Below are 27,766 nucleotides of genomic sequence, written 5' to 3'. Positions count from 1 at the left end.
CCTGGGCACACCTGGGCACACCTGGGGGGCACCTGGGCACACCTGGGCACACCTGGGCACACCTGGGCACACCTGGGCTCACCTGTGCCATTTTTTCCCCATTTTCCCCATTCCCCCCCCGTTTCTCGGCCGTTTTTTGCCCGATTTTCTCCCAATTTTTTTTCAATTTTTTCAATTTTTTTCCCAATATTTTTAATTTTTCCCGATTTCGGCCGTTTTCACCCCAAACGGCGGCAGTGGAGCGGCGGCGGCGGGACAAGATCAACAACTGGATCGTGCAGCTCTCCAAGATCATCCCCGACTGCGGCGCCGACGGCGGCAAATCCGGGGCGGTGAGGGAAAACGGGGGGAAAAACGGGGATTTTGGGAAAATTAAAAAAATTGGGGGAAGTTGGGGAAATTTGGGGGAAATTTGGGGGAAATTCGGGGGAAATTTGGGGATTTTGGGGGGATTTTGGGGGAAAATTTGGGGTTATTTGAGAAAATTGGGGGAAATTCGGGGATTTTGGGGGGGGAAATTTGGAGAGAAATTTGGGGGGTTTTGGGGAAATTTGGGGGTTTTTGGTAATTTGGGGGAAAATTGGGGATTTTGGGGGGAAATTTGGGGATTTGGGGGGGAGATTTGGGGGAAAATTGGGGAAAATTTAGGGTTTTTGGAAAAATTTGGGGGAAATTGGGGAAATTTGGGGATTTTGGGGAAATTTGGGGATTATTTGGGGATTTTGAGGGGAAAATTAGGGGAAATTTGGGGATTTTGGGGAAAATTTGGGGATTTTTAAGGAAAATTTTGGGGAAATTTGGGCATTTGGGGGAAATTCAGGGAAAATTTGGGGAAAAATTGGGGAAAATTTGGGGATTTTGGGGGGAAAATTCGGGGATTTTTGGGGAAAATTTGGGGATTTGGGGGGAAAATTTGGGATTTTGAGGGGAAATTTGGGGGAAATTTGGGGGTTTTGGGGGAAATTCGGGGGTTTTGGGGGAATTTGGGAATTTTTGGGGGAAAATTGGGGGAAATTTGGGGGTTTTGGGGGAAATTTGGGGGAAATTTGGGGTTTTTTGGGGGAAATTCGGGGGAAATTTGGGGGTTTTGGGGGGAATTTGGGGGGAAAATGGGGATTTTTGGGGGAAATTGGGGGAAATTTGGGGGTTTGCGGGGAAACTTGGGGGATTTTGGGGAAATTTGGGGGAAATTTGGGGTTTTTTGGGGAAATTTGGGGATTTTGGGGGATTTTTGTGGAAAAATTGGGGTAAATTCGGGGGTTTTGGGGGAAATTTGGGGTTTGGGGGGGAAATTCGGTGGAAATTCAGGGATTTTTGGGGAAAACTTGGGATTTTGAGGGGAAATTTGGGGATTTTGGGGGGAAAATTGGGGAAAATTCTGGGATTTGGGGGAAATTTGGGGGAAACTTGGGGACTTTGGGGGAAATTTGGGGGGTTAAGGGGGAAATTTGGGGAAAATTTGGGGGAAATTCGGGGAAAATTCGGGGGTTTTTGGGGAAAATTGGGATTTTGAGGGGATTTTGGGGGGAATTTGGGGAAAATTCGGTTTTTTTGGGGGGGAAAATTGGGATTTTGAGGGGAGTTTTTGGGATATTGAGGGAGGAATTTGGGTAATTCTTGGGGGGGTCCCGGTCCCGGGTTAATTTTGGGGTGTCCCAGATGAATTTTGAGGGATCCCAGGTGAATTTTGGGGGGGTCCCAGGTGAATTTTGGGGGGAATTTGGGGGGATTTTGGGAGGCTCCGAGCCGTTTTTTGATGGGTTCAGGTGCACTTTGGGTAACTCAGGTGAACTTTTGGCCGCTCCCGAGCACTTTGGGGTGTCCCGGGTGAATTTTGGGGTATCCCAGGTGAATTTTGGGGGGTCCCGAGTCTGATTTTGGGGAGGGGTCGCGCAGAGCAAGGGCGGGATCCTGTCCAAGGCCTGCGATTACGTGCGGGAGCTGCGCCAGAGCAACCAGCGCCTGCAGGAAACCTTCAAAGAGGCCGAGCGCCTGCAGATGGACAACGACCTATTGCGACAGCAGGTGCGCCCGGCCTGTCGCGACACGGCCCGCCCCAAAAAACCCCGAAATCGCCCCAAAAATCCCCGCGAAAATCGCCCGGAAATGGCGGCGGCGGCGGCGGCGGCGCGGCGTGAATGGGGAGGCCGCGCCCACCCGGCTGAGGCCACGCCCATTATGGGCGGGGTTTTGTCCTTATATGGGAGTCGGGCACGCCCCTGCGGAGCGCGGGGTTCCCACGGGGTTCATTGATAAAAATGGGGAGGGGATTTGGGGGGAATTGGGGAAATTTGGGGGGAAATTTTGGGGATTTGGGGGGGAATTTGGGGATTTGGGGGAAATTTGGAGATTTTGGGGGGAAATTTAGGGGGAATTTGGGGAATTAGGGGGGTAAATTTGGGGATTTTGGGGGAAATTTGGGGATTTTGGGGGGAATTTGGGGGTTTTGAGGGGAAATTTGGGGATTTTGGGGGGGAAAATTCGGGATTTTGGGGGGAAATTTGGGGATTTTTAGGGGAAAATGGGGAAATTTGGGGGGAAATTTGGGGGTAAATTTTGGATTTGGGGGGGGAAATTTAGGGGATTTTGAGGGAAAAATGAAATTTGGGGGAAATTTTGGGGGGAAATTTTGGGAGGGATTTGGGGATTTTGGGGTTAAATGGGGAAATTTGGAGGGAAATAGGAAAATTTGGGGGGAAATTTTGTGGGATTTTGGGGCTGATTTCAGGGTGATTTTGGGCTGATTTTCAAGGGTTTTGGGGCTGATTTTGGGCTGATTTTGGGGGTTTTTTGAGGATGATTTTGGGGGCTTTTGGGGCTGATTTTGGGCTGATTTCAGGGGTTTTTGGGGCTGATTTCACGGTGATTTTGGGGCTGATTTAAAGCTGATTTGGGGCTGATTTGGGGCTGATTTGGGGCTGATTTAAAGTTGATTTCAGGCGGATTTTTGGGCTGATTTTGGGGCTGATTTTGGGCTGATTTTGGGGTTTTCTGGCTGATTTTGAGGCTGATTTAAAGCTGATTTTTGGGTCTGATTTTGGGCTGATTTCAGGGGTTTTTTGGGCTGATTTAAAGCTGATTTGGGGTGATTTAGGGCTGATTTGGGGGCTGATTTCAGGGGGTTTTGAGGCTGATTTGGGGCTGATTTTGGGCTGATTTTGGGCTGATTTAAGGGGGTTTGGGGCTGATTTCAGGGTGATTTTTGGAGCTGATTTGGGGCTGATTTTGGGCTGATTTTGAGCTGATTTGGGGCTGATTTTGGGGCTGATTTTTGGCTGATTTCAGAGTGTTCTGGGTCTGATTTTTGGGCTGATTTAAAGCTGATTTTGGGCCGATTTGGGGCTGATTTGGGGGGTTTTGGGGGCTGATTTAAAGCTGATTTCAGGGTGATTTTGGGCCGATTTTGGGCCGATTTGGGGCTGATTTTGGGCTATTTTGGGGCTGATTTAAAGCTGATTTTGGGCTGATTTGGGGCTGATTTTTGGGCTGATTTGGGGGTGTTTTGGGACTGATTTTTGGGCTGATTTTGGGGGTTTTGGGGCTGATTTAAAGCTGATTTCAGGGTGATTTTGGGCTGATTTAAAGCTGATTTTTGGGGTGATTTGGGGCCGATTTTGGGGCTGATTTCGGGGGTTTTGGGGGCTGATTTAAAGCTGATTTTGGGGATGATTTTGAGGCTGATTTTGGGCTGATTTTGGGGTGTTTTGGATCTGATTTTGGGCTGGTTTTGGGGTGTTTTGGGGGCTGATTTTGGGCTGATTTAAAGCTGATTTTTGGGCTGATTTAAAGCTGATTTGGGGCCGCTTTTGGGCTGATTTTGGGGTGTTTTGGGGGCTGATTTTGGGCTGATTTTGGGGTTTTATGGGGCTGACTTTTGGGCTGATTTTGAGCTGATTTGGGGGCTAATTTCAGGGTGATTTTGGGTCTGATTTTTGGGCTGATTTCGGGGTGTTTTGGGGTTGGTTTAAAGCTGATTTTTGGTCTGATTTAAAGCTGATTTTGGGCTGATTTAAAGCTGATTTTTGGGCTGATTTTGGGCTGATTTAAAGCTGATTTTTGGGCTGATTTTGGGGTGATTTCTGGGCTGATTTAGGGGTTTTTTGGGGGCTGATTTTGGGCTGATTTGGGGCTGTTTTGGATCTGATTTTTGGGCTGATTTTGGGGTGTTTTGGGGGCTGATTTAAAGCTGATTTCAGGGTGATTTTGGGCTGATTTGGGGCTGATTTGGGGCTGATTTTTGGGCCGATTTTGGGCTGATTTCGGGGGTTTTGGGGGCTGATTTTGGGCTGATTTTGGGGTGTTTTGGATCTGATTTTGGGCTGGTTTTGGGGTGTTTTGGGGGCTGATTTTGGGCTGATTTTGGGCTGATTTAAAGCTGATTTTTGGGCTATTTTGGGCCGATTTTGGGCTGATTTTGGGCTGATTTTGGGGGCTGATTTCGGGGGTTTTGGGGGCTGATTTTGGGCTGATTTAAAGCTGATTTAAAGCTGATTTTTGGGCTGATTTTGGGCTGTTTTGGGGGCCGATTTTGGGCTGATTTTGGGGTGTTTTGGCGCAGATGGAGGAGCTGAAGAGCGAGAACGCCGTGCTCCGGGCGCAGCTGCAGCAGCGGGGCCTGGACGGGACCCCCGAGGGGACCCCGCAGTGACCCCTCCCCCACCCGCCCCTCCCCCACCCCCACCCCACCCCCGGCCCCTCCCCCACCCCCTCAGCCCCTCCCCCACCCCCCCCAGCCGTTTGTAATTACCGTGATTGTAATTAATTCATTCATTAATTGCGGAGCTCAGCAGTTTTTGTAAAGGGGGGAAAGGGGAAAATGGGGAAAAAAAAAGGAAAAAAAATCAAAATTTGGGGGTTTTTGGTTGGTTGGGGTGGGGGAAAAAAGAGAGAAAAAGGAAAAAAAAAAAGAAGAAAAAATCCCAAATTTTGGGGATTTTTGGTTGTTTGGAGAGGGGGAAAAAGAAAAATAAACTGGAGGGAAAAAACAAAAAAAAAAGGGAAAAAAACCAAAATTTGGGGAATTTTGGTTGGTTGGGGTGGGGAAAAAAAAGGAAAAAAAGGAAAAAAATAAAGAAAAAAATCCCCAAATTTGGGAAATTTTGGTCGGTTGGGGTGGGGGAAAAAAAAGAGAGAAAAAGGAAAAAAAAGAAGAAAAAAATCCCAAAATTTGGGGGGTTTTGGGTGTTTGGAGAGGGGGAAAAAAGAAAAACAAAGTGGAGGAAAAAACAAAATTAAAAAAAGGGGAAAAAAACAAAATTTGGGGAATTTTGGTCGGTTGGGGAAGGGGGAGGGGGAAAAAATAAAACAAAAGAAAAAAAGGTGAAAAAAAAGAGGAGAAAAGGGCGAAATTTGGGGATTTTTGGGTGTTTGGAGAGGGGGAAAAAAGAAAAACAAAGTGGAGGAAAAAACAAAACAAAAAAAGTGAGAAAAAACCCCAAAATTTGGGGAATTTTGGTTGGTTGGGTGGGGAAAAAAAAGGAAAAAAAGGAAAAAAAATAAAGAAAAAAAACCCCAAAATTTGGGGGGTTTTGGGTGTTTGGAGAGGGGGAAAAAAGAAAAACAAAGTGGAGGAAAAAACAAAACAAAAAAAGGGAAAAAATCCCAAAATTTGGGGATTTTTGCTTGGTTGGGTGGGGAAAAACAAGGAAAAAAAGGAAAAAAAAGAAGAAAAATCCCAAAATTTGGGGAATTTTGGTCGGTTGGGGTGGGGGGAAAAAAAAGGAAAAAAAGGAAAAAAAAGAAGAAAAAAATCCCAAAATTTGGGGGGTTTTGGGTGTTTGGAGAGGGGTAAAAAAGAAAAATAAACTGGAGGGGAAAAAAACAACAAAAAAAAGGGAAAAAATCCCGAAATTTGGGGAATTTTGGTTGGTTGGGGTGGGGGAAAAAAAAGGGGAAAAAAGGAAAAAAAATCCCAAAATTTGGGGATTTTTGGTCGGTTGGGGAAGGGGGAGGGGGAAAAAATAAAACAAAAGAAAAAAAGGCAAAAAAAAAGAGGAGAAAAGGGCGAAATTTGGGGGTTTTTGGGTGTTTGGAGAGGGGGAAAAAAGAAAAACAAAGTGGAGGAAAAAAGCCAACAAAAAAAAGGGGAAAAAAACCAAAATTTGGGGATTTTTGGTTGGTTGGGTGGGGAAAAAAAAGGAAAAAAAGGAAAAAAAATAAAGAAAATTTGGGGACTTTTGGTTGGTTGGGGTGGGAGGAAAAAAGAGAGAAAAAGAAAAAAAAAAAGAAGAAAAATCCCAAAATTTGGGGATTTTTGGTTGGTTGGGGAGGGGGAAAAAAGAAAAATAAACTGGAGGGAAAAAAGGAAAAAAAAAAGGAAAAAAACCCCAAAATTTTGGGAATTTTGGTTGGGTGGGGAGCAGAAAAATAATAATTAAAAAAAGAAAACAAAAAAGGCCAAAAAAAAGACAGAAAAAAAGGAGAAAACCCCAAAATTTTGGGAATTTTTTTATTTTTTGGGGAGGGGAAAAAAAAATTTAAAAGACAAAAAAAAGGGGGGAAAAAACCCCAAAATTTTGGGAATTTTTGGGTGTTTGGGGAGGGAGAAAAAAAACAAAATAAAATAAAATAAAATAAAATAAAATAAAATAAAATAAAATAAAATAAAATAAAATATAAAATAAAATAAAATAAAATAAAATAAAATAAAATAAGATAAAATAAAATAAAATAAAATAAAATAAAAATTAAATTAAATTAAAATTAAATTAAATTAAAATAGAATAAAATGAAATAAAATATAAAATAAAATAAAATATAAAATTAAATTTAATTTAATTTAATTTAATTTAATTTTAAAAAATAAAATAAAAACCACCCCAAAAAAAGGAAAAATCCCCAAATTTTGGGAAATCTTTGAATTTGGGGAGGGAGGATAAAAAAACGCCAAAAAAAAAAGGAGAAAACCCCAAAATTTGGGGAATTTTGGAGGAAAAAAAAACCCCAAAAAAATTTTAAAAATACCAAAAAAAAGGGGAAAAAAATCCCAAAATTTGGGGGAATTTGGGGATGTTTGGGGGAGGGGGAAAAACCCAAAAAGACCCAAAAAAACCCAAAAAAAAACCCCCAAAAAAACCCCGAAAAAAAACCCAAAAAAAAAACAAAAAAGGGGAAAAAACCCCAAAATTTGGGGAATTTTTGGGTGTTTGGGGAGGGGGAGGGGCGGGCGGGGCCGGCCCCGAAGTGTCGCAATTGTCACCGTCAGCGGCGACAGAGCGGCGCCACTGCTGCCACCCCCCCTTGGGGACACGGGGACATGGGGACAGTGCCACCCCCCCCTTGGGGACAGTGCCACCACCTTGGGGACATGGGGACAGTGCCACCCCCACCCTTGGGGACAGTGCCACCGCCTTGGGGACAGTGCCACCCCCCCTTGGGGACACGGGGACATGGGGACAGTGCCACCACCTTGGGGACAGTGCCAGCATCCCTTGGGGACATGGGGACAGTGCCACCGCCGCCTTGGGGACATGGGGACAGTGCCACCCCCACCCTGGGGACAGTGCCACCCCCCCCCCTTGGGGACATGGGGACAGTGCCACCCCCCCTTGGGGACAGTGCCACCCCCCCCTTGGGGACAGTGCCACCACCTTGGGGACAGTGCCATTCCTTCCTTGGGGACAGTGCCACCCCCCCTTGGGGACATGGGGACAGTGCCACCCCCCACTTTGGGGACATGGGGACAGTGCCACCCCCCCTTGGGGACATGGGGACAGTGCCAGCACCTTGGGGACAGTGCCACCACCTTGGGGACATGGGGACAGTGCCACCCCCCCTTGGGGACATGGGGACAGTGCCAGCACCTTGGGGACAGTGCCACCCCACCCTTGGGGACATGGGGACAGTGCCACCCCCACCCTGGGGACAGTGCCAACCCCCCTTGGGGACAGTGCCACCCCCCCGTGTCATTGTCACCCCCTTGGGGACAGTGCCACCACCTTGGGGAGAGTGCCACCCCCACTCTGGGGACATGGGGACAGTGCCACCCCTTCCTTGGGGACAGTGCCACCCCCCCTTGGGGACAGTGCCAACACCCCCTGGGGACATGGGGACGGTGCCACCCCCTCCAGTGTCATTGTCACCCCCTTGGGGACACTGCCACCCCCCCCTTGGGGACAGTGCCACCACCTTGGGGACAGTGCCAGCACCTTGGGGACATGGGGACAGTGCCACCCCCCCTTGGGGACAGTGCCACCACCTCCAGTGTCATTGTCACCCCCTTGGGGACAGTGCCACCGCCTTGGGGACATGGGGACAGTGCCACCCCCACCCTGGGGACAGTGCCACCGCCTTGGGGACATGGGGACAGTGCCACCACCTTGGGGACAGTGCCACCCCCCCCTTGGGGACATGGGGACAGTGCCACCCCCACCCTGGGGACAGTGCCACCGCCTTGGGGACATGGGGACAGTGCCACCCCCCCCTTGGGGACAGTGCCACCCCCCGGTGTCCCCATTCCTGTCCCTTGTCTCCGGTCTCATCCGTCTGTCCCTCTGTCCCTGTCCCCAACCCTGTCCCCTGTCCCTGTCCTCGTTCCTGTCCCCGTGTCCCCATTTCTGTCCCCCTGTCCCTGTGTCCTCGTCCGTCTGTCCCCTCCCTGTCCCTGTGTCCCCAATCCTGTCTCCATCCCTTGTCCCCATCCCCATTCCTGTCCCTGTCCCTCTGTCCCTCTGTCCGTCTGTCCCCTCCCTGTCCCCATCACCGTCACTGTCACCACTGCCACTGTCACTGTCACATCCCTGTCACATCCCTGTCACCATCGGTGTCACCATCAGTGCCACCATCCCTGTCACATCCCTGTCACCATCTCTGTCCTATCACTGTCACCATCGGTGTCACATCGGTGCCACCATCCCTGTCACATCCCTGTCACCATCTCTGTCCTATCACTGTCACATTCCTGTCACCACCAGTGCCACCATCAGTGTCACATCGGTGTCACATCCCTGTCACATCCCTGTCACCATCACTGTCCTATCACTGCCACCATCGGTGCCACATCGGTGTCACATCCCTGTCACATCCCTGCCACATCCCTGTCACATCCCTGTCACCATCCCTGCCACATCAGTGTCACATCGGTGCCACATGGGTGCCACCACCAGTGTCACATCAGTGTCACATCCCTGCCACATCCCTGTCACATCAGTGCCACCATCCCTGTCCTATCAGTGCCACCATCGGTGTCACATCGGTGTCACATCAGTGTCACCATCCCCGTCCTATCAGTGTCACCATCAGTGTCACCATCAGTGCCACCACTGGCGCCACATCAGTGCCACCACCAGTGTCACATCCCTGCCACACTGGTGTCACCATCTCTGTCCCATCAGTGCCACCATCGGTGTCACATCCCTGTCACATCCCTGTCACCATCAGTGTCATATCGGTGTCACATCCCTGTCACCATCCCTGCCACCATCGGTGTCACATCCCTGTCACATCAGTGTCACATCGGTGCCACCATCAGTGTCACACTGGTGCCACCATCCCTGTCACATCCCTGTCCTATCAGTGCCACCATTGGTGTCACATCCCTGTCACATCAATGCCACCATCCCTGTCCTATCAGTGCCACCACCAGTGTCACATCCCTGCCATGTCCCTGTCACCATCAGTGCCACCATCCCTGCCACCATCGGTGTCACCATCGGTGTCACATCAGTGCCACAATCGGTGTCACATCCCTGTCCTATCAGTGTCACCATCGGTGTCACATCCCTGTCACATCAGTGTCACCATCGGTGTCACCATCGGTGTCACCATCGGTGTCACATCTCTGTCACATCGGTGCCACCATCACTGTCCTTGTCCCTGTCACCATCAGTGCCACATCCCTGTCACCATCCCTGTCACAGCAGTGCCACCATTCTTGTCACATCAGTGTCACATCCTTGTCACCATCAGTGCCACCTCCCTGTCACCATCGGTGTCACATCGATGCCACCATCACTGTCACATCCCTGTCACATCAGTGCCACATCGGTGCCACCACCGCTGTCCCCACCAGTGTCACACAGCTGTCCCCATCAGTGCCACCACCAGTGCCACCACTACTGTCCCCTCCCTGTCCCCTCTCTGTCCCCTCAGTGCCACCCTCCCTGTCCCCTCTCTGTCCCCTCTCTGTCCCCTCCCTGTCCCCTCTCTGTCCCCTCTCTGTCCCCTCCCTGTCCCCTCTCTGTCCCCTCTCTGTCCCCTCAGTGCCACCCTCCCTGTCCCCTCTCTGTCCCCTCCCTGTCCCCTCTCTGTCCCCTCAGTGCCACCCTCGCTGTCCCCTCTCTGTCCCCTCTCTGTCCCCTCTCTGTCCCCTCCCTGTCCCCTCTCTGTCCCCTCAGTGCCACCCTCCCTGTCCCCTCTCTGTCCCCTCCCTGTCCCCTCGCTGTCCCCTCGCTGTCCCCTCAGTGCCACCCTCTCTGTCCCCTCTCTGTCCCCTCTCTGTCCCCTCTCTGTCCCCTCAGTGCCACCCTCTCTGTCCCCTCCCTGTCCCCTCTCTGTCCCCTCGCTGTCCCCTCTCTGTCCCCTCGCTGTCCCCTCTCTGTCCCCTCCCTGTCCCCTCTCTGTCCCCTCGCTGTCCCCTCTCTGTCCCCTCTCTGTCCCCTCGCTGTCCCCGCCGGCGCCACCCCAAGGCCACCTCTCGGCGCCACCGCCGCCCGTCGCTGTCCCCCGGTGCCACCGCCCCCGAGGCCACCGCCGCGTCCCCGATGTCCCCAAGGCCACCGCGTCCCCCCCGGGCTGTCCCTTCCCGGTGTCCCCTCGGTGTCCCCGATGTCCCCAAGGCCACCCCGTCCTCCCCCCCCCGCGATGTCCCCGCTGTCCCCTCCCGATGTCACCGTCAGCGGCGACAGAGCGGCGCCACTGCCACCCCCACCCCCCCGGGGACATTGTCACCCCTCTGGGGACATTGTCACCCCCCCGGGGACATTGTCACCCCTCTGGGGACACTGCCACCCCCCCTGGGGACACTGTCACCCCCCCTGGGGACATTGTCACCCCTCTGGGGACATTGTCACCCCTCTGGGGACACTGCCACCCCCCCGATGTCACTGTCACCCCTCTGGGGACATTGCCACCCCCCCCGGGGACATTGTCACCCCCCTGGGGACACTGTCACCCCCCTGGGGACACTGCCACCCCCCCGATGTCACTGTCACCCCCCTAGGGACACTGCCACCCCCCCGATGTCATTGTCACCCCCCTGGGGACATTGTCACCCCCCTGGGGACACTGCCACCCCCCTGGGGACATTGTCACCCCCCCGATGTCACTGTCACCCCTCTGGGGACACTGCCACCCCCCCGATGGCATTGTCACCCCCCCGGGGACATTGTCACCCCTCTGGGGACACTGCCACCCCTCTGGGGACATTGTCACCCCTCTGGGGACACTGCCACCCCCCTGGGGACATTGTCACCCCCCCGGGGACACTGCCACCCCCCCGATGTCACTGCCACCCCTCTGGGGACATTGTCACCCCCCCGATGTCACTGCCACCCCCCTGGGGACACTGCCACCCCTCTGGGGACATTGTCACCCCCCCGATGTCATTGTCACCCCCCAGGGCTGTCCCCGTGTCCCCCCCCGGTGTCACCTTCCCCCCCCAGCGATGTCCCCCCAATGTCCCCACTGTCCCCCAGTGTCCCCACTGTCCCCAATGTCCCCAATGTCCCCCCAATGTCCCCAATGTCCCCAATGTCCCCAATGTCCCCCCAATGTCCCCAATGTCCCCAATGTCCCCCCAATGTCCCCCCAATGTCCCCAATGTCCCCAATGTCCCCCCAATGTCCCCAATGTCCCCCCAATGTCCCCCCAATGTCCCCCCAGTGTCCCCAATGTCCCCCAATGTCCCCAATGTCCCCAATGTCCCCAATGTCCCCCCACTGTCCCCAATCCCCCCAATCCCCCCAATGTCCCCAATGTCCCCAATGTCCCCAATGTCCCCAATGTCCCCAATGTCCCCCCAATGTCCCCAATGTCCCCAACCCCCCCAATGTCCCCAATGTCCCCAATGTCCCCAATGTCCCCCCAATGTCCCCAATGTCCCCAATGTCCCCAATGTCCCCCCAATGTCCCCAATGTCCCCAATGTCCCCAATGTCCCCTCAGTGTCCCCAATGTCCCCAATGTCCCCAACCCCCCCAATGTCCCCAATGTCCCCACTGTCCCCAATGTCCCCCCAATGTCCCCAATGTCCCCACTGTCCCCAATGTCCCCAATGTCCCCAATGTCCCCTCAGTGTCCCCAATGTCCCCAGTGTCCCTTCGCTGTCCCTGTGCTGGACTGGGGTGACCTTGGGAGGGGACACCTGGGCACACCTGGGGCACACCTGGGCACACCTGGGGGCACCTGAGCACACCTGAACCCCCCTGGGCACACCTGGGGCACACCTGAACCCCCTTGGACACACCTGGGGACACCTGGGGACACCTGGGGCACACCTGGGGACACCTGGGGCACACCTGGGGGACATCTGAGACCCCCCTGGACACACCTGGGGCACAGCTGGATACACCTGAACCCCCCCGTACCCACCTGGACGACACCTGAGACCCCCTGGGGGACACCTGGACACACCTGGGCACACCTGGGCACACCTGGGCACACCTGGGCACACCTGAGGACACCTGGGGGACACCTGAGACCCCCCGACCACACCTGGGGCACAGCTGGACACACCTGGACACACCTGGGGCACAGCTGGACACACCTGGACACACCTGGGAACACCTGAACCCCCCTGGACACACCTGGGGACACCTGAACCCCCCTGGACACACCTGGGGACACCTGAACCCCCCTGGACACACCTGGGGACAGCTGAGACCCCCCTTGGACACATCTGGGCACACCTGGGGACACCTGGGGGACACCTGAGACCCCCCTTGGACACACCTGGGGACACCTGGGGCACACCTGGGGCACACCTGGGCACACCTGAGACCCCCCCCGACCACACCTGAGCCCCCCCAGCCCCACGTGGCCCCTCCCCCAGCGGCGGGAATCCCCAATTTCCCCTTTTCCCGCCCAAAGCGGGAATGGGCGTGGCCAAAGGGGCGTGGCCAATCGAAGAGGCGTGTCCCCGTGGGCGTGGCCAGGTGGGTGGGCGTGGCCTGCGGGGCATTAAAGGTGCGGAGGGGCCGCCCCTCCCCCCGGGACGCGATGAGGCCGCTGCAGGTGCCGCCCCTCCCCCACCCGCGGCAGGTGCTGCCCCTCCCCCACCTGCTGCTGCTGCTGCTGCTGCTGAGCCCCGCGGGGGGCGGGGCCGCGCACCTGGCACACCTGGGACAGGTGGGACAGGTGAGACACAGCTGGGGCACAGCTGGATCAGGGGGAAACAGCTGGGACAGGTGGGACAGGTGAGGCAGGTGAGACAGGTGAGGCACAGCTGGATCGAGGGAACAGCTGGGACAGGTGAGACAGGTGGGACAGGTGAGGCACAGCTGGGGAACAGCTGGATTGGGGGGGAACAGGTGGGACAGGTGAGACAGGTGAGGCACAGCTGGATTGGGGGGTACACCTGGGACAGGTGGGACAGGTGAGACAGGTGAGGCACAGCTGGATTGGGGGGTACACCTGGGACAGGTGGGACAGGTGAGACAGGTGAGACAGGTGGGACAGGTGGGACAGGTGAGACACAGCTGGATTGGGGGGGAGGGGCTGCGCACCTGGGACAGGTGGGACAGGTGAGACAGGTGAGACAGGTGAGGCACAGCTGGATCGGGGGGAAACAGCTGGGACAGGTGAGACAGGTGGGACAGGTGAGACAGGTGAGGCACAGCTGGATCGGGGGGAACAGCTGGGACAGGTGAGACAGGGGAGACAGGTGAGGCACAGCTGGATGGGGGAGAGGACAGGTGGGACAGGTGAGACAGGTGAGGCACAGCTGGATCGTGGGGGGAACAGCTGGGACAGGTGAAACAGGTGAGGCACAGCTGGGGCACAGCTGGATGGGGGGGAACAGCTGGGACAGGTGAAACAGGTGAGGCACAGCTGGGGCACAGCTGGATGGGGGGGAACAGCTGGGACAGGTGGGGCACACCTGGGACAGGTGAGACAGGTGAGGCACAGCTGGGGCACAGCTGGATCGGGGGGGAGGGGCCACGCACCTGGGACAGGTGAGACAGGTGAGGCACAGCTGGATTGTTCGGGGTTCCCCAGGTGTGTTCAGGTTTCCCCAGGTGTGTTCAGGGTGTCCCAGGTGTGTTCGGGCTCTCCCAGGTGTGTTCAGGGTGTCCCAGGTGTGTTCTTGGTTCCCCAGGTGTGTTCAGGTTTCCCCAGGTGTGGTCGGGGTGTCCCAGGTGAATTTTGGGTTTCCCCAGGTGAATTTTGGGGTTCCCCAGGTGAGTTTCAGGGTTCCCCAGGTGAGTTCAGACTCTCCCAGGTGAGTTCAGGGTGTCCCAGGTGTGTTCGGGGTGTCCCAAGTGAGTTCAGGGTGTCCCAGGTGAGTTCTGGGGTGTCCCAGGTGAGTTTCAGGGTGTCCCAGGTGTGTTCAGGTTTCCCCAGGTGAGTTTTGGGCTGTCCCAGGTGTGTTTGGGGTGTCCCAGGTGAGTTTTGGGGTGTCTCAGGTGAGTTCAGGGTGTCCCAGGTGAGTTTTGGGGTTCCCCAGGTGAGTTCAGGGTGTCCCAGGTGAGTTTTGGGGTTCCCCAGGTGTGTTCGGGGTTCCCCAGGTGAGTTCAGACTCTCCCAGGTGAGTTTCAGGGTGTCCCAGGTGAGTTTCAGGGTGTCCCAGGTGTGTTCAGGGTGCCCCAGGTGAGTTTTGGGGTGTCCCAGGTGAGTTTCGGGGTGTCCCAGGTGAGTTTCAGGCTCTCCCAGGTGAGTTTTGGGGTGTCCCAGGTGCGCTCCCAGCCTCACCTGTCCCCTCCCCCTCCCCAGGTAGCGCTGCTGTCGCCGCTGGAGCCGAGAGCCCCCGCCCCGGTGGGGGATGGGCAGGTGAGTCACACCTGGGGGCCTCACCTGGAGTTTGGGGGGGCCCCACAGGTGACCCTCACCTGGAATTTGGGGTTCCCAGGTGAGTCCACACCTGGAATTTGGGGGGATCCAGGTGTGCAGGTGACCCCACACCTGGAATTTGGGGTTCCCAGGTAACTCACACCTGGAGTTTGGGGGATCCAGGTGTGCAGGTGAGTCCACACCTGGAATGGGATGATCCAGGTGTTCCTCACCTGGCACTGGGAGGATCCAGGTGTGCCACACCTGGAATTTGGGGTTCCCAGGTGTCCCACACCTGAGATTGAGGGGGGGATCCAGGTGTCCAGGTGAGTCCACACCTGGAATCGAATGATCCAGGTGAGTCCACACCTGGAGTTTGGGGTTCCCAGGTAACCCCACCTGGAGTTTGGGGTTCCCAGGTGACCCTCACCTGGAGTTTGGGGGGGTCCAGGTGTGCAGGTAACTCCACACCTGGAATTTGGGGTCCCCAGGTGACTCCACACCTGGAATTTGGGGGTTCCCAGGTGAGTCCACACCTGGAATTTGGGGGGATCCAGGTGTGCAGGTGACTCCACACCTGGAATTTGGGTTTCCCATGTGAGTCCACACCTGGAGTTTGGGGTTCCCAGGTAACTCACACCTGGAATTTGGGGGGATCCAGGTGTGCAGGTAACTCCACACCTGGAATTGGATGATCCAGGTGTTCCTCACCTGGCACTGGGAGGATCCAGGTGACCCACCTGGAATTTGGGGGGATCCAGGTGTGCAGGTAACTCCACACCTGGAACTGAATGATCCAGGTGACCCCACCTGGAATTTGGGATTCCCAGGTGACCCCACACCTGGAATTTGGGGGGATCCAGGTGTGCAGGTGACCCCTCACCTGGAGTTTGGGGGTTCCCCAGGTATCTCACACCTGGAATTTGGGGTTCCCAGGTGAGTCCACACCTGGAATTTGGGGGTTCCCAGGTAAGTCACACCTGGAGTTTGGGGGGATCCAGGTGTGCAGGTGAGTCCACACCTGGAATGGGATGATCCAGGTGACCCCACCTGGAATTGGGTGATCCAGGTAACTCACACCTGGAATTTGGGGGGATCCAGGTGTGCAGGTGAGTCCACACCTGGAATGGGATGATCCAGGTGTTCCTCACCTGGCACTGGGGGGATCCAGGTGTGCCACACCTGGAATTTGGGGTTCCCCAGGTAACTCCACACCTGGAGTCTGGGGGTTCCCCAGGTGAGCCCACCTGGAGCCCCCGGCTGAGGCCCCTCCCCCTCACCTGCAGCGCACCTGGCGGCGCCGCCGGCACAGCCCCCACTTCCCGCTCTGCTCCTTCTGCTGCAACTGCTGCAACAACCCCGGCTGCGGCTTCTGCTGCCGCACCTGAGCGCACCTGAGACACCTGGGAGCACCTGAGACACCTGAGATACACCTGAGATACCCCTGGGCGCACCTGGACGCACCTGGGATACACCTGAGCGCACCTGAGATACACCTGGGCACACCTGAGCACACCTGGGCACACCTGGGCACAGCTGGGCACGGCTGGGATACACCTGAGATACACCTGAGCGCACCTGAGCGCACCTGGGATACACCTGAGCGCACCTGGACACACCTGGGCACACCTGGGCACACCTGGGATACACCTGAGCGCACCTGGGATACACCTGAGATACACCTGGGCGCACCTGAGCACACCTGGGCACACCTGAGTCACCTGAGATACACCTGAGATACACCTGAGCGCACTTGAGATACACCTGAGCACACCTGAGATACACCTGAGTGCACCTGGGCGCACCTGGACACACCTGAGATACACCTGAGCACACCTGAGATACACCTGAGCGCACCTGGGCACACCTGAGATACACCTGGGCACAGCTGGGCACGGCTGGGATACACCTGAGCGCACCTGGGCGCACCTGGGCACACCTGGGATACATCTGAGATACACCTGTGCCCACCTGAGCCCACCTGCGCTCACCTGAGACCCACCTGGGACCACCTGGAACCCACCTGAGCCTCACCTGAGCCTCACCTGAGCCTCACCTGAGCTCACCTGAACTCACCTGTGCCCACCTGTGCCCACCTGAGCCTCACCTGTGCCCACCTGAGCCCACCTGAGCCTCACCTGAGCTCACCTGAGCCTCACCTGTGCCCACCTGTGCCCACCTGAGCCCACCTGAGCCTCACCTGTGCCCACCTGAGCCCACCTGAGCCTCACCTGAGCCTCACCTGAGCTCACCTGAGCCCACCTGAGCCTCACCTGTGCTCACCTGAGCCCACCCGAGCTCACCTGAGCCTCACCTGAGCCCACCTGAGCCTCACCTGTGCCCACCTGAGCCCACCTGAGCCTCACCTGAGCCCACCTGTGCCCACCTGAGCCCACCTGAGCTCACCTGAGCCTCACCTGTGCCCACCTGAGCCCACCTGCGCTCACCTGAGACCCACCTGAGCCCACCTGAGCCCACCTGAGCCTCACCTGAGCCCACCTGAGCCTCACCTGTGCCCACCTGAGCCTCACCTGAGCTCACCTGAGCCCACCTGAGCCTCACCTGTGCCCACCTGAGCCCCCCCTATTTATTACCTGTGCCCCTCCCCCACCATTAAAAGGAATTTTTTAAAGGTCTCGCCCGAGTTTGGGGGAAATTCGGGCGAATTTGGGGCTCTCAGCTGAATTTTGGGGGAATTTGGGGCTCCCAGGTGAATTTTGGGGAGAATTTTGGGGAATTTGGGGCAATTTGGGGCTCCAGGTGAATTTTGGGGGGTCCCAGGTGGAATTTTGGGGGGAATTTGGGGGAATTTTGGGGGGAATTTGGGGCAATTTGGGGCTCCCAAGTGAATTTTGGGCGGAATTTGGGAGAATTTGGGAACCCAGGTAGAATTTGGGGAGAATTCGGGGCAATTTGGGGCTCTCAGGTGGAATTTTGGGGGGAATTCGAGAGAATTTGGGGCTCCCAGGTGAATTTTGGGGGCTCCCAGGTGAGGTTTGGGAGGTCCCGTGTGAATTTTAGGGGGAATTCGGGGAAATTTGGGGCTCCCAGGTGAATTTTGGGGGGAATTTGAGGGAATTCGGAGGTCCCAGGTGAATTTTCGGGGGGGAATTTGGGAGAATTTGGGGCTCCCAGGTGAATTTTGGGGAGTCCCAGGTGAATTTTGGGGAAATTCGGGAGAATTTTGGGGCTCCCAGGTGAATTTTGGGGGGAATTCGGGGGAATTTGGGGCTCCCAGGTGAATTTTGGGGAAATTCGGGAGAATTTTGGGGCTCCCAGGTGAATTTTGGGGGGAATTCAGGGGATTTTGGGGCTCCCAGGTGAATTCTGGGGGCAATTCGGGAGAATTTTGGGGTCCCAGGTGAATTTTGGGGGGAATTCGGGGGAATTTGGGGCTCCCAGGTGGAATTTTGGGGAAAATTCGGGGAAATTTGGGGCTCCCAGGTGAATTTTGGGGGTCCCAGGTGGAATTTTGGGAAGAATTTGGGGAATTTGAGAGTCCCAGGTGAATTTTCGGGGCTCCCAGGTGAATTTTCGGAGGAATTTGGGAGATTTTGGGGGTCCCAGGTGGAATTTGGGGGGAATTCAGGGGATTTTGGGGCTCCCAGGTGAATTTTGGGGGGAAATTTGGGGGAATTTTGGGGCTCCCAGGTGAATTTTGGGGAAGAATTTGGGGAATTTGGGGCTCCCAGGTGAATTTTGGGGGGAAATTTGGGGAATTTGGGGCTCCCAGGTGAATTCTGGGGGAAATTCAGGGGATTTTGGGGCTCCCAGGTGAATTTTGGGGGGTCCCAGGTGGAATTTGGGACTCCCAGGTGAATTTTAGGAGAATTTGGTGAATTTTGGGGGGTCCCAGGTGAATTTTTGGGGGGAATTTGGGGAATTTGAGAGTCCCAGGTGAATTTTCGGGGTTCCCAGGTGAACTTTGGGAGTCCCAGGTGAATTTTGGGGGGAATTCGGGGGAATTTGGGGCTCCCAGGTGAATTTTCGGAGGAATTTGGGAGATTTTGGGGCTCCCAGGTGAATTTTGGGGGGTCCCAGGTGGAATTTTGAGGGGAATTTGGGGCTCCGAGGTGAGGTTTGGGGAGAATTTGGGGAATTTGAGAGTCCCAGGTGAATTTTGGGGGCTCCCAGGTGGAATTTGGGTGGAATTTGGGGAATTTGGGGCTCCCAGGTGAATTTTCAGAGGAATTTGGGAGATTTTGGGGGTCCCAGGTGGAATTTGGGGGGAATTCAGGGGATTTTGGGACTCCCTGGTGAATTCTGGGGGGAATTCGGGAGAATTTGGGGCTCCCAGGTGAATTTTGGGCGGAATTTGGGAGAATTTTGGGGTCCCAGGTAGAATTTGGGGGGAATTCAGGGGATTTTGGGGCTCCCAGGTGAATTCTGGGGGGAATTCGGGAGAATTTGGGGCTCCCAGGTGGATTTTGGGGCTCCCAGGTGGAATTTTGGGGGCTCCCAGGTGAGGTTTGGGAGGTCCCAGGTGAATTTTGGGGGGAATTTGGGGGAATTTGGGGCCCCCAGGTGAATTTTGGGGAGAATTCGGGGGAATTTGGGGCTCCCAGGTGAGATTTGGGGGTGCCAGGTGGAATTTTGGGGAAGAATTTGGGGAATTTGGGGCTCCCAGATGAATTTTGGGGAAGAATTTGGGGGATTTGAGAGTCCCAAGTGAATTTTGGGGAGAATTTGGGGGAATTTGGGGCTCCCAGGTGAATTTTGGGGGGAATTTGGGGGTCCCAGGTGGAATTTGGGGGGAATTTGGGGCTCCCAGGTGAATTTTGGGGTTCCCAGGTGAATTTTGGGGAGAATTTGGGGCTCTCAGGTGAATTTTTGGGGAAATTTGGGAGATTTTGGGGCAAATTCGGGGGAATTTGGGGCTCCCAGGTGAATTTTGGGGCTCCCAGGTGACTTTTTCCCCTTTCCCCCCCATTTTTTGGGTCATTTTCCCCATTTTTTCACATTTTCCGTTCCGGATTTTTTTATTCCGCCCCTCCCCCCCCCGCCCCTCCCCCTCCGCATTTTCCCCGCGGATTTTGGGGTGAATTCCGCCGGTTTTGGGTAAATCCCGGATTTTTGGGGTGAATTCCGCCGGTTTTGGGGGTAAATTCCACAATTTTGGGGTGAATCCCGCTGGTTTTGGATAAATTCCGGATTTTTGGGGCGAATCCCGGATTTTTGGGGTGAATTCCGCCAGTTTTGAGGTGAATCCTGTGGGTTTTGGGGTGTATTCTGGGTTTTTTGGGGTGAATTCTGTGATTTTTGGGGTGAATTCCGCGATTTTTGGGTAAATTCAGTGGTTTTTGGGGGTAAATTCCAGGGTTTTGGGAGTGAATTCTGCGATTTTTGGGTAAATTTCGCATTTTTGGGGTAAATTCCACATTTTTGGGGGTGAATCCCGCGGGTTTTGGGGTGAACCCCACAATTTTGGGGTAAAGCCCGGATTTTCGGTGTGAATCCCGGATTTTTGGGGCGAATTCCGCCGGTTTTGGGGTGAATGCCACAATTTTGGGGTAAATTCCGCATTTTTGGGGTAAATTCCACAATTTTGGGGTAAATTCCACGTTTTTTGGGGTGAATCCCGCGGATTTTGGGGTAAATTTCATTTTTTGGGGGTGAATCCTGGATTTTTGGGGTGAATTCCACAATTTCAGGGTGAATCCCACGTTTTTTGGGGTGAATTCCACAATTTTGGGGCGAATTCCACAATTTTTGGGGGAATTCCGCCGGTTTTGGGGTTTATTCCGTGGATTTTTGGGGTGAATCCCGCCGATTTTGAGGTGAATTCCGCAACTTTGGGGAAAATGCCATTTTTTTGGGGTGAATCCCGAGGATTTTGGGGTGAATCCCGTGGGGTTTTGGGGTGAATTCCACAATTCTGGGGTGAATCTCGCTGTTTTTTGGGGTGAATCCCGGATTTTTGGGGCGAATTCCGCTGTTTTTAGGGTAAATTCCACATTTTTTGGGGTGAATTCCACCATTTTTTTGGGTAAATTCTGCCAGTTTTGGGGTGAATCCCGCGGATTTTGGGGTAAATTCCATTTTTCTGAGGTCAATCCCGGATTTTTGGGGCGATTTCCTCCGTTTTTAGGGTAAATTCCATTTTTTTGGGGCGAATCCCTCGGGTTTTTGGGGCGAATCCCACGGATTTTAGGGTAAATTCCATTTTTTTGGGGGGTGAATCCCGGATTTTTTTAGGGTAAATTCCGCATTTTTGGGGTAAATTCCACGTTTTTTGGGGTGAATCCCGCGGATTTTGGGGTAAATTTCATTTTTTGGGGGTGAATCCCGGATTTTTGGGGTGAATTCCACAATTTCAGGGTGAATCCCGCGGTTTTTGGGGTGAATCCCTCCGGTTTTTGGATAAATTCCACCGGTTTTGGGGTGAATCCCGCGGATTTTGGGGTAAATTCCATTTTTTGGGGTGAATCCCGTCGGATTTTTGTGGTTTATTCCGCCGGTTTTAGGGTGAATCCCGCGGATTTTTGGGGTGAATTCCGTGGGTTTGGGGTGAATTCCGAGATTTTGGGGTAAATTCCGGGTTTTTTGGATAAATTCCGGATTTTTGGGGTGAATCCCGCGGGGTTTGGGGTTTATTCCGTGGGTTTTTGGGGTGAATCCCGCCGATTTTGAGGTGAATTCCACAACTTTGGGGAAAATTCCATTTTTTGGGGGGTGAATCCCGAGGATTTTGGGGGTGAATCCCGGATTTTTGGGGTGAATTCTGCCGGTTTTTGGGTAAATTCCACAATTTTGGGGTGAATCCCGCGGATTTTGGAGTAAATTCCATTTTTTTGGGGTGAATCCCGGATTTTTGGGGCGATTTCCTCCGTTTTTTGGGTAAATTCCATTTTTTTGGGGCGAATCCCTCGGGTTTTTGGGGTAAATTCCACAACTTTGGGGAAAATTCCATTTTTTGGGAGGTAAATTCCGCGTTTTTGGGGTAAATCCCGCCGGTTTTGGGTGAATCCCGCGGATTTTAGGGTAAATTCCATTTTTCTGAGGTGAATCCCGGATTTTTGGGGTGAATCCCGCCAGATTTTTGTGGTTTATTCCGCCGGTTTTTGGGGTGAATTCCACAACTTCGGGGAAAATTCCATTTTTTTGGTGTAAATTCCGCCGTTTTAGGGTAAATTCCGCAATTTTTGGGGTAAATCCCGCCGGTTTTTGGGGTGAATCCCGCGGATTTTGGGGTAAATTCCATTTTTTTGAGGTGAACCCCGGATTTTCGGTGTGAATCCCGATGGTTTTGGGGGTAAATTCCAGGTTTTTGAGGTAAATCCCACGGGTTTTTGGGGTGAATTCCGCCGTTTTTGGCGCGAATCCCACAATTTTGGGGTGAATCCCGCGGATTTTAGGGTAAATTCCATTTTTTTGGGGTGAATCCCGAGGATTTTGGGGTGAAATCTGGGGTTTTTTTGGGTAAATTCCACAATTTTGGGGTGAATTCCGCCATTTTTAGGGTAAATTCCATTTTTTGGGGGCGAATCCCACGGGTTTTTGGGGTAAATCCCGCGGGTTTTGGGGTGAATTCCACAACTTTGGGGTGAATTCCGCAGATTTTGGGGTGCATTGCACAATTTTGGGGTGAATTCTGTTTTTTTTGGCGTAAATTCCACAATTTTGGGGTGAATCCCGCCGGTTTTGGGGCGAATCCCGGATTTCTGTGGTGAATCCTGCGGGTTTTGAGGTAAATTCCACAATTTTTGGGGTGAATCCCGCGGATTTTGGGGTAAATTCCATTTTTCTGAGGTCAATCCCGGATTTTTGGGGCGATTTCCTCCGTTTTTAGGGTAAATTCCATTTTTTTGGGGCGAATCCCTCAGGTTTTTGGGGTGAATTCCACAACTTTGGGGAAAATTCCATTTTTTGGGGGGCAAATTCCGCGTTTTTTGGGTAAATCCCGCCGGTTTTGGGGTGAATCCCGCCGGTTTTTGGGTAAATTCCGGATTTTTGGGGCGAATCCCGGATTTTTGGGGTGAATTCCGCCAGTTTTGAGGTGAATCCTGTGGATTTTGGGGCGTATTCTGGGTTTTTTGGGGTGAATCCCGCGGATTTTGGGGTAAATTCCATTTTTTGGGGGTGAATCCCGGATTTTTGGGGTGAATTCCACAATTTCAGGGTGAATCCCGCGTTTTTTGGGGTGAATTCCGCCATTTTTGGGTAAATTCCGCTGGTTTTGGGGTGAATCCCGGATTTTTGGGGTGAATCCCGTGGGGTTTTTGGGGTGAATTCCACGTTTTTTGGGGCGAATTCAACAATTTTTGGGGGTGAATTCTGAGGTTTTAGGATAAATTCCACGTTTTTTGGGTAAATTCCACAATTTTGGGGTGAATCCCGCCGGTTTTAGGGTAAATTCCATTTTTTGGGGGTGAATCCTGGATTTTTTTAGGGTAAATTCCGCATTTTTGGGGTAAATTGCGTGTTTTTTGGGGTGAATTCCACGGATTTTGGTGAAAATTCCGTGGTTTTAGGGTGAATCCCGTGGATTTTGAGGTGAATTCCACAACTTTGGGGAAAATTCCATTTTTTTGGGGTGAATCCCGCGGATTTTGGGGTGAATCCCGGATTTTTGGGGTGAATTCCGACAGTTTTTGGGGTAAATTCCACAATTTTGGGGTGAATCCCGCGGATTTTGGGGTAAATTCCATTTTTTTGGGGCGAATCCCTCGGGTTTTTGGGGGTGAATTCCACAACTTTGGGGAAAATTCCATTTTTTTGAGGTAAATTCCGCGTTTTTGGGGTAAATCCCGCTGGTTTTTGGGGTGAATCCCGCGGATTTTGGGGTAAATTCCATTTTTTTGGTGTGAATCCCGGATTTTTGGGTCGAATTCCGCCGTTTTTGGGGTCACTGCTCGCCCTGCCACCAGTGGTAGAGCTGATCCGTCAGGATCCCCCCGTAGGTCACGGCCGCCGTCACGCCCTGCTCGTACGCCGTGCTGGGGAGAAAAACCCCAAATTCGGGAAAAATCCCAAATTGGGGGGAAAAAATGAAATTTTGGGAAAAAATCCCGATTTTTTGGGGAAAAAATCCCGATTTTGGGGGGTTTGGGGGTGAAAAAATCGGATTTTTTCAGATTTTTTTGGGGAAAAATGTGATTTTTTTTGGGAAAAACCCCGAATTCGGGAAAAATCCCAAATTTGGGGGAAAAAATTGAAATTTTGGGAAAAAATCCCCATTTTTGGGGGGGAAATTCCGATTTTTGGGGGGTTTGGGGTGAAAAAATCGGATTTTTTGGGGGGAAAAATGTGATTTTTTGGGGGAAAAACCCCGAATTTGGGAAAAATCCCAAATTTGGGGGAAAAAATTGAAATTTTGGGAAAAATCCCCTTTCTTTTGGGGAAAAAATCCCGATTTTTGGGAGTTTTTGCGGTGAAAAAATCGAATTTCTTCACTTTTTTTGGGGAAAAATGTGATTTTTTGGGGGAAAAATCCCACCAGTTTTGGGGAAAAACCCCGATTTTGGAAAAAAATCCCAAATTTTGGGGGAAAAAAATGCAATTTTGGGGAAAAATCCCAATTTCAGGGGGGAAAATCCCGATTTTTGGGGGTTTTGGGGGTGAAAAGATCGGATTTTTTGGGAGGGAAATGTGATTTTTGGGGGAAAAGCCCCACCAGATTTAGGGGGAAAACCCCGAATTCGGGAAAAATCCCAAATTTGGGGGGAAAAAATGAAATTTTGGGAAAAAATCTCCATTTTTTGGGGAAAAAATTTCCATTTTTTGGGAAAAAAATTCCGATTTTTGGGGGTTTTGGGGTGAAAAAATCGAATTTTTTCAGATTTTTTGGGGGAAAAATGTGATTTTTTGAGAAAGAACCTCACCAGATTTGGGGGAAAAACCCCGAGTTTGGGGAAAATCCCAAATTGAGGGTAAAAAAAAGAAAAATTTTTCCCCTTTTTTTCCCCTTTTTTATGAAATTTTTTTGGATTTTTTTCCTTTTTTAGTGGAATTTTCTGGGGTTTTTTTCCCTTTTTTTTTGTGATTTTTTTTCTGATTTTTTGGGCTTTTTTTCCCCCTTTTTATGGAATTTTTTTGGATTTTTTTCCCCCTTTTAAATGGGATTTTTTAGGGTTTTGTTCCCCTTTTTCCCCCTTTTTAATGGAATTTTTTTAGGGTTTTTTCCCCTTTTTAATGCAATTTTTTTGGATTTTTTTCCTTTTTAATGGAATTTTTTTGGATTTTTCCCCCCTTTTTTCTGGAATTTTCTGGGGTTTTTTTTCCCTTTTTTTTTGGTGATTTTTTAAATTTTTTTTCCCCCTTTTTTCTGGAATTTTCTGGGGTTTTTTTTCCCTTTTTTTGGTGATTTTTTTTAAATTTTTTCCCCCCTTTTTATGGAATTTTTTTGGATTTTTTCCCCCTTTTTTCTGGAATTTTCTGGGTGTTTTCCCCCTTTTTCCCGCGCTATTTTGGGCCGATTCGGGCCGGTTTTGGGTCTTTTTTTGGTGATTTTTGGGGGTTTTTTTCCCATTTTTTATGGGTTTTTTTTTTTTTCCCCCCCATTTTTAAGTGGAATTTTTTGGGATTTTTTCCCCCTTTTTTCTGGAATTTTCTGGGTGTTTTTTCCTTTTTTTGGTGATTTTTTTTTTTTATTTTTCCCCCCTTTTTTTCTGGAATTTTCTGGTTTTTTTTTTTCCCCTTTTTTGGGTGATATTTTGGTGATTTTTTTTTTTTATTTTTCCCCCCTTTTCTCTGGAATTTTCTGGGTGTTTTTTCCCTTTTTTTGGTGATTTTTTTTTTAATTTTTTCCCCCTTTTTCCTGGAATTTTCTGGGGTTTTTTCCCCTTTTTTTGGTGATTTTTTGGTGGTTTTTTCCCCCTTTTTAATGGAATTTTTCAGGTTTTTTTTCCCCCTTTTTTCTGGAATTTTCTGGATGTTTTTTTCCTTTTTTTGGTGATTTTTGGGTGGTTTTTTCCCCCTTTTTAATGGAATTTTTCAGGGTTTTTTCCCCCCTTTTTAATGGAATTTTCTGGGTGTTTTTTCCCTTTTTTGGGTGATTTTTTGGTGATTTTTTTTTAATTTTTTCCCCCTTTTTTCTGGAATTTTCTGGGTGTTTTTTCCCTTTTTTTGGTGATTTTTTGGTGATTTTTTTTTAATTTCCCCCCCCTTTTTTCTGGAATTTTCTGGGTGTTTTTCCCCTTTTTTTGGTGATTTTTTGGTGGTTTTTTCCCCCTTTTTAATGGAATTTTTTAAGGTTTTTTTCCCCCTTTTTTCTGGAATTTTCTGGGGGTTTTTTCCCTTTTTTGGGTGATTTTTTGGTGATTTTTTTTTTATTTTTTCCCCTTTTTTCTGGAATTTTCTGGGTGGTTTTTTCCTTTTTTTGGTGATTTTTTAAAAATTTTTTCCCCCTTTTTTCTGGAATTTTCTGGGGGTTTTTTCCCTTTTTTGGGTGATTTTTTGGTGATTTTTTGGGGGGTTTTTCCCCCTTTTTTCTGGAATTTTCTGGGGGGGTTTTCCCTTTTTTGGGTGATTTTTTGGTGGGTTTTTTTTAATTTTTCCCCCCTTTTTTCTGGAATTTTCTGGGTGTTTTTTCCCCTTTTTTGGGGTGATTTTTTGGTGATTTTTTTTTTATTTTTCCCCCTTTTTTCTGGAATTTTCTGGGTGTTTTTTCCCTTTTTTTGGTGATTTTTTTTTAATTTTTTCCCCCTTTTTCCTGGAATTTTCTGGGGCTTTTTCCCCTTTTTTTGGTGATTTTTTGGTGTTTTTTCCCCCTTTTTAATGGAATTTTCTGTTTTTTTTCCCCCTTTTTAGTGGAATTTTCTGGGTTTTTTTTCCTTTTTTTGGCGATTTTTGGGGGGATTTTTTGGGGATTTTTTTCCCTTTTTTGGGTGATTTTTTGGTGTTTTTTCCCCCTTTTTAATGGAATTTTTTTATTTTTTCCCCCTTTTTAGTGGAATTTCTGGGGTTTTTTTCCCTTTTTTGGTGATTTTTTGGGTTTTTTGGGCTTTTCCCCCCTTTTTAATGGAATTTTTTTAGGGTTTTTTCCCCCTTTTTAGTGGAATTTTCTGGGGGTTTTTTTCCCTTTTTTTTGGTGATTTTTTTTCCTTTTTTTGGTGATTTTTTGGTGATTTTTTGGGCTTTTTTCCCCCCTTTTTATGGAATTTTTTTGGATTTTTTTCCCTTTTTAATGGGATTTTTTTTTATTTTTTCCCCCTTTTAAACGGAATTTTTTTTGGATTTTTTTCCCTTTTTAGTGGAATTTTCTGGGGGTTTTTTCCCTTTTTTTGGTGATTTCTTTGGTGATTTTTTGGGGGGTTTTTTCCCATTTTTTATGTTGTTTTTTTTTTTTTCCCCCATTTTTAAGTGGAATTTTTTGGGATTTTTTTCCCCTTTTTTCCTCGATTTTCCCCCCTGTTTTTCCCCTTTTCCCGCGCTATTTTTGGGGTGATCCGGGCGGTTTTTGGGGTCTCTTACCGGAGGCGCAGCGGCGCCGAGCGCAGCTCCAGCCCCCCCAGGAGGGTCCCGGCGGCGGCGCCGACCCGGCCCAGGATCCCCCCCAGTGGTGGGGGAGGGGCGGGGGCGGGGTCGGGATCGGCCCCCGAGGGGGGGGGAGGGGCGGCCCCGCCTGCGGGGGGAGGGGCGGAGTCAGAGATTGGGGGGGAGGGGAGGGATTTGAGGGGGGTTTGGGGGATTTGGGGTTTTTGGGGGGGGATTTGGGGGGGATTTGAGATTTTGGGGTGGATTTGGGGTGAAATTGGGGGGGGATTTTGGGGGATTTGGGGTTTTTTGGGAGGGGGTTTGGGGGGGGTTTGGGGGGGATTTGAGATTTTTGGGAGGATTTGGGGGGATTTGGGGGGGGATTTGGGGGAGTTTGGGGTTTTTTTGGGGGGATTTGGGGTGAAATT

General features: G+C 51.4%; 3 protein-coding genes across 3 annotated transcripts; 2 read left to right on the top strand and 1 right to left on the bottom strand.

Moving 5' to 3' along the window:
- Positions 1 to 224: 224 nt before the first annotated feature.
- USF2 (upstream transcription factor 2, c-fos interacting) lies at positions 225 to 4,774 on the top strand (the record flags this gene model as incomplete). The annotated part of the gene is made up of 3 exons (XM_084227548.1): positions 225 to 332; positions 1,897 to 2,025; positions 4,559 to 4,774. Coding segments are annotated over 3 exons (327 nt in total), but the record flags the coding sequence as incomplete, so codon positions are not given.
- Positions 4,775 to 10,800: 6,026 nt separating this feature from the next.
- HAMP (hepcidin antimicrobial peptide) lies at positions 10,801 to 17,529 on the top strand (the record flags this gene model as incomplete). The annotated part of the gene is made up of 4 exons (XM_084227547.1): positions 10,801 to 10,830; positions 13,026 to 13,292; positions 14,868 to 14,924; positions 16,211 to 17,529. The coding sequence occupies 4 exons, from the start codon at positions 10,801 to 10,803 to the stop codon at positions 16,310 to 16,312; spliced, it is 456 nt and encodes a 151-aa protein (XP_084083673.1). The 3' UTR covers positions 16,313 to 17,529.
- Positions 17,530 to 23,175: 5,646 nt separating this feature from the next.
- LOC311166070 (uncharacterized protein) lies at positions 23,176 to 27,486 on the bottom strand (the record flags this gene model as incomplete). The annotated part of the gene is made up of 2 exons (XM_084227549.1): positions 23,176 to 23,860; positions 27,336 to 27,486. Coding segments are annotated over 2 exons (242 nt in total), but the record flags the coding sequence as incomplete, so codon positions are not given.
- Positions 27,487 to 27,766: the final 280 nt, after the last annotated feature.

Source organism: Fringilla coelebs (assembly GCF_963513975.1).
Source record: "Fringilla coelebs genome assembly, contig: SCAFFOLD_425, whole genome shotgun sequence".
In the NCBI taxonomy this organism is placed as follows: Eukaryota; Metazoa; Chordata; class Aves; order Passeriformes; family Fringillidae; genus Fringilla; species Fringilla coelebs.
The sequence above is the reverse complement of the archived record's forward strand: the minus strand, read 5'-3'. Positions and strand labels throughout refer to the sequence as shown.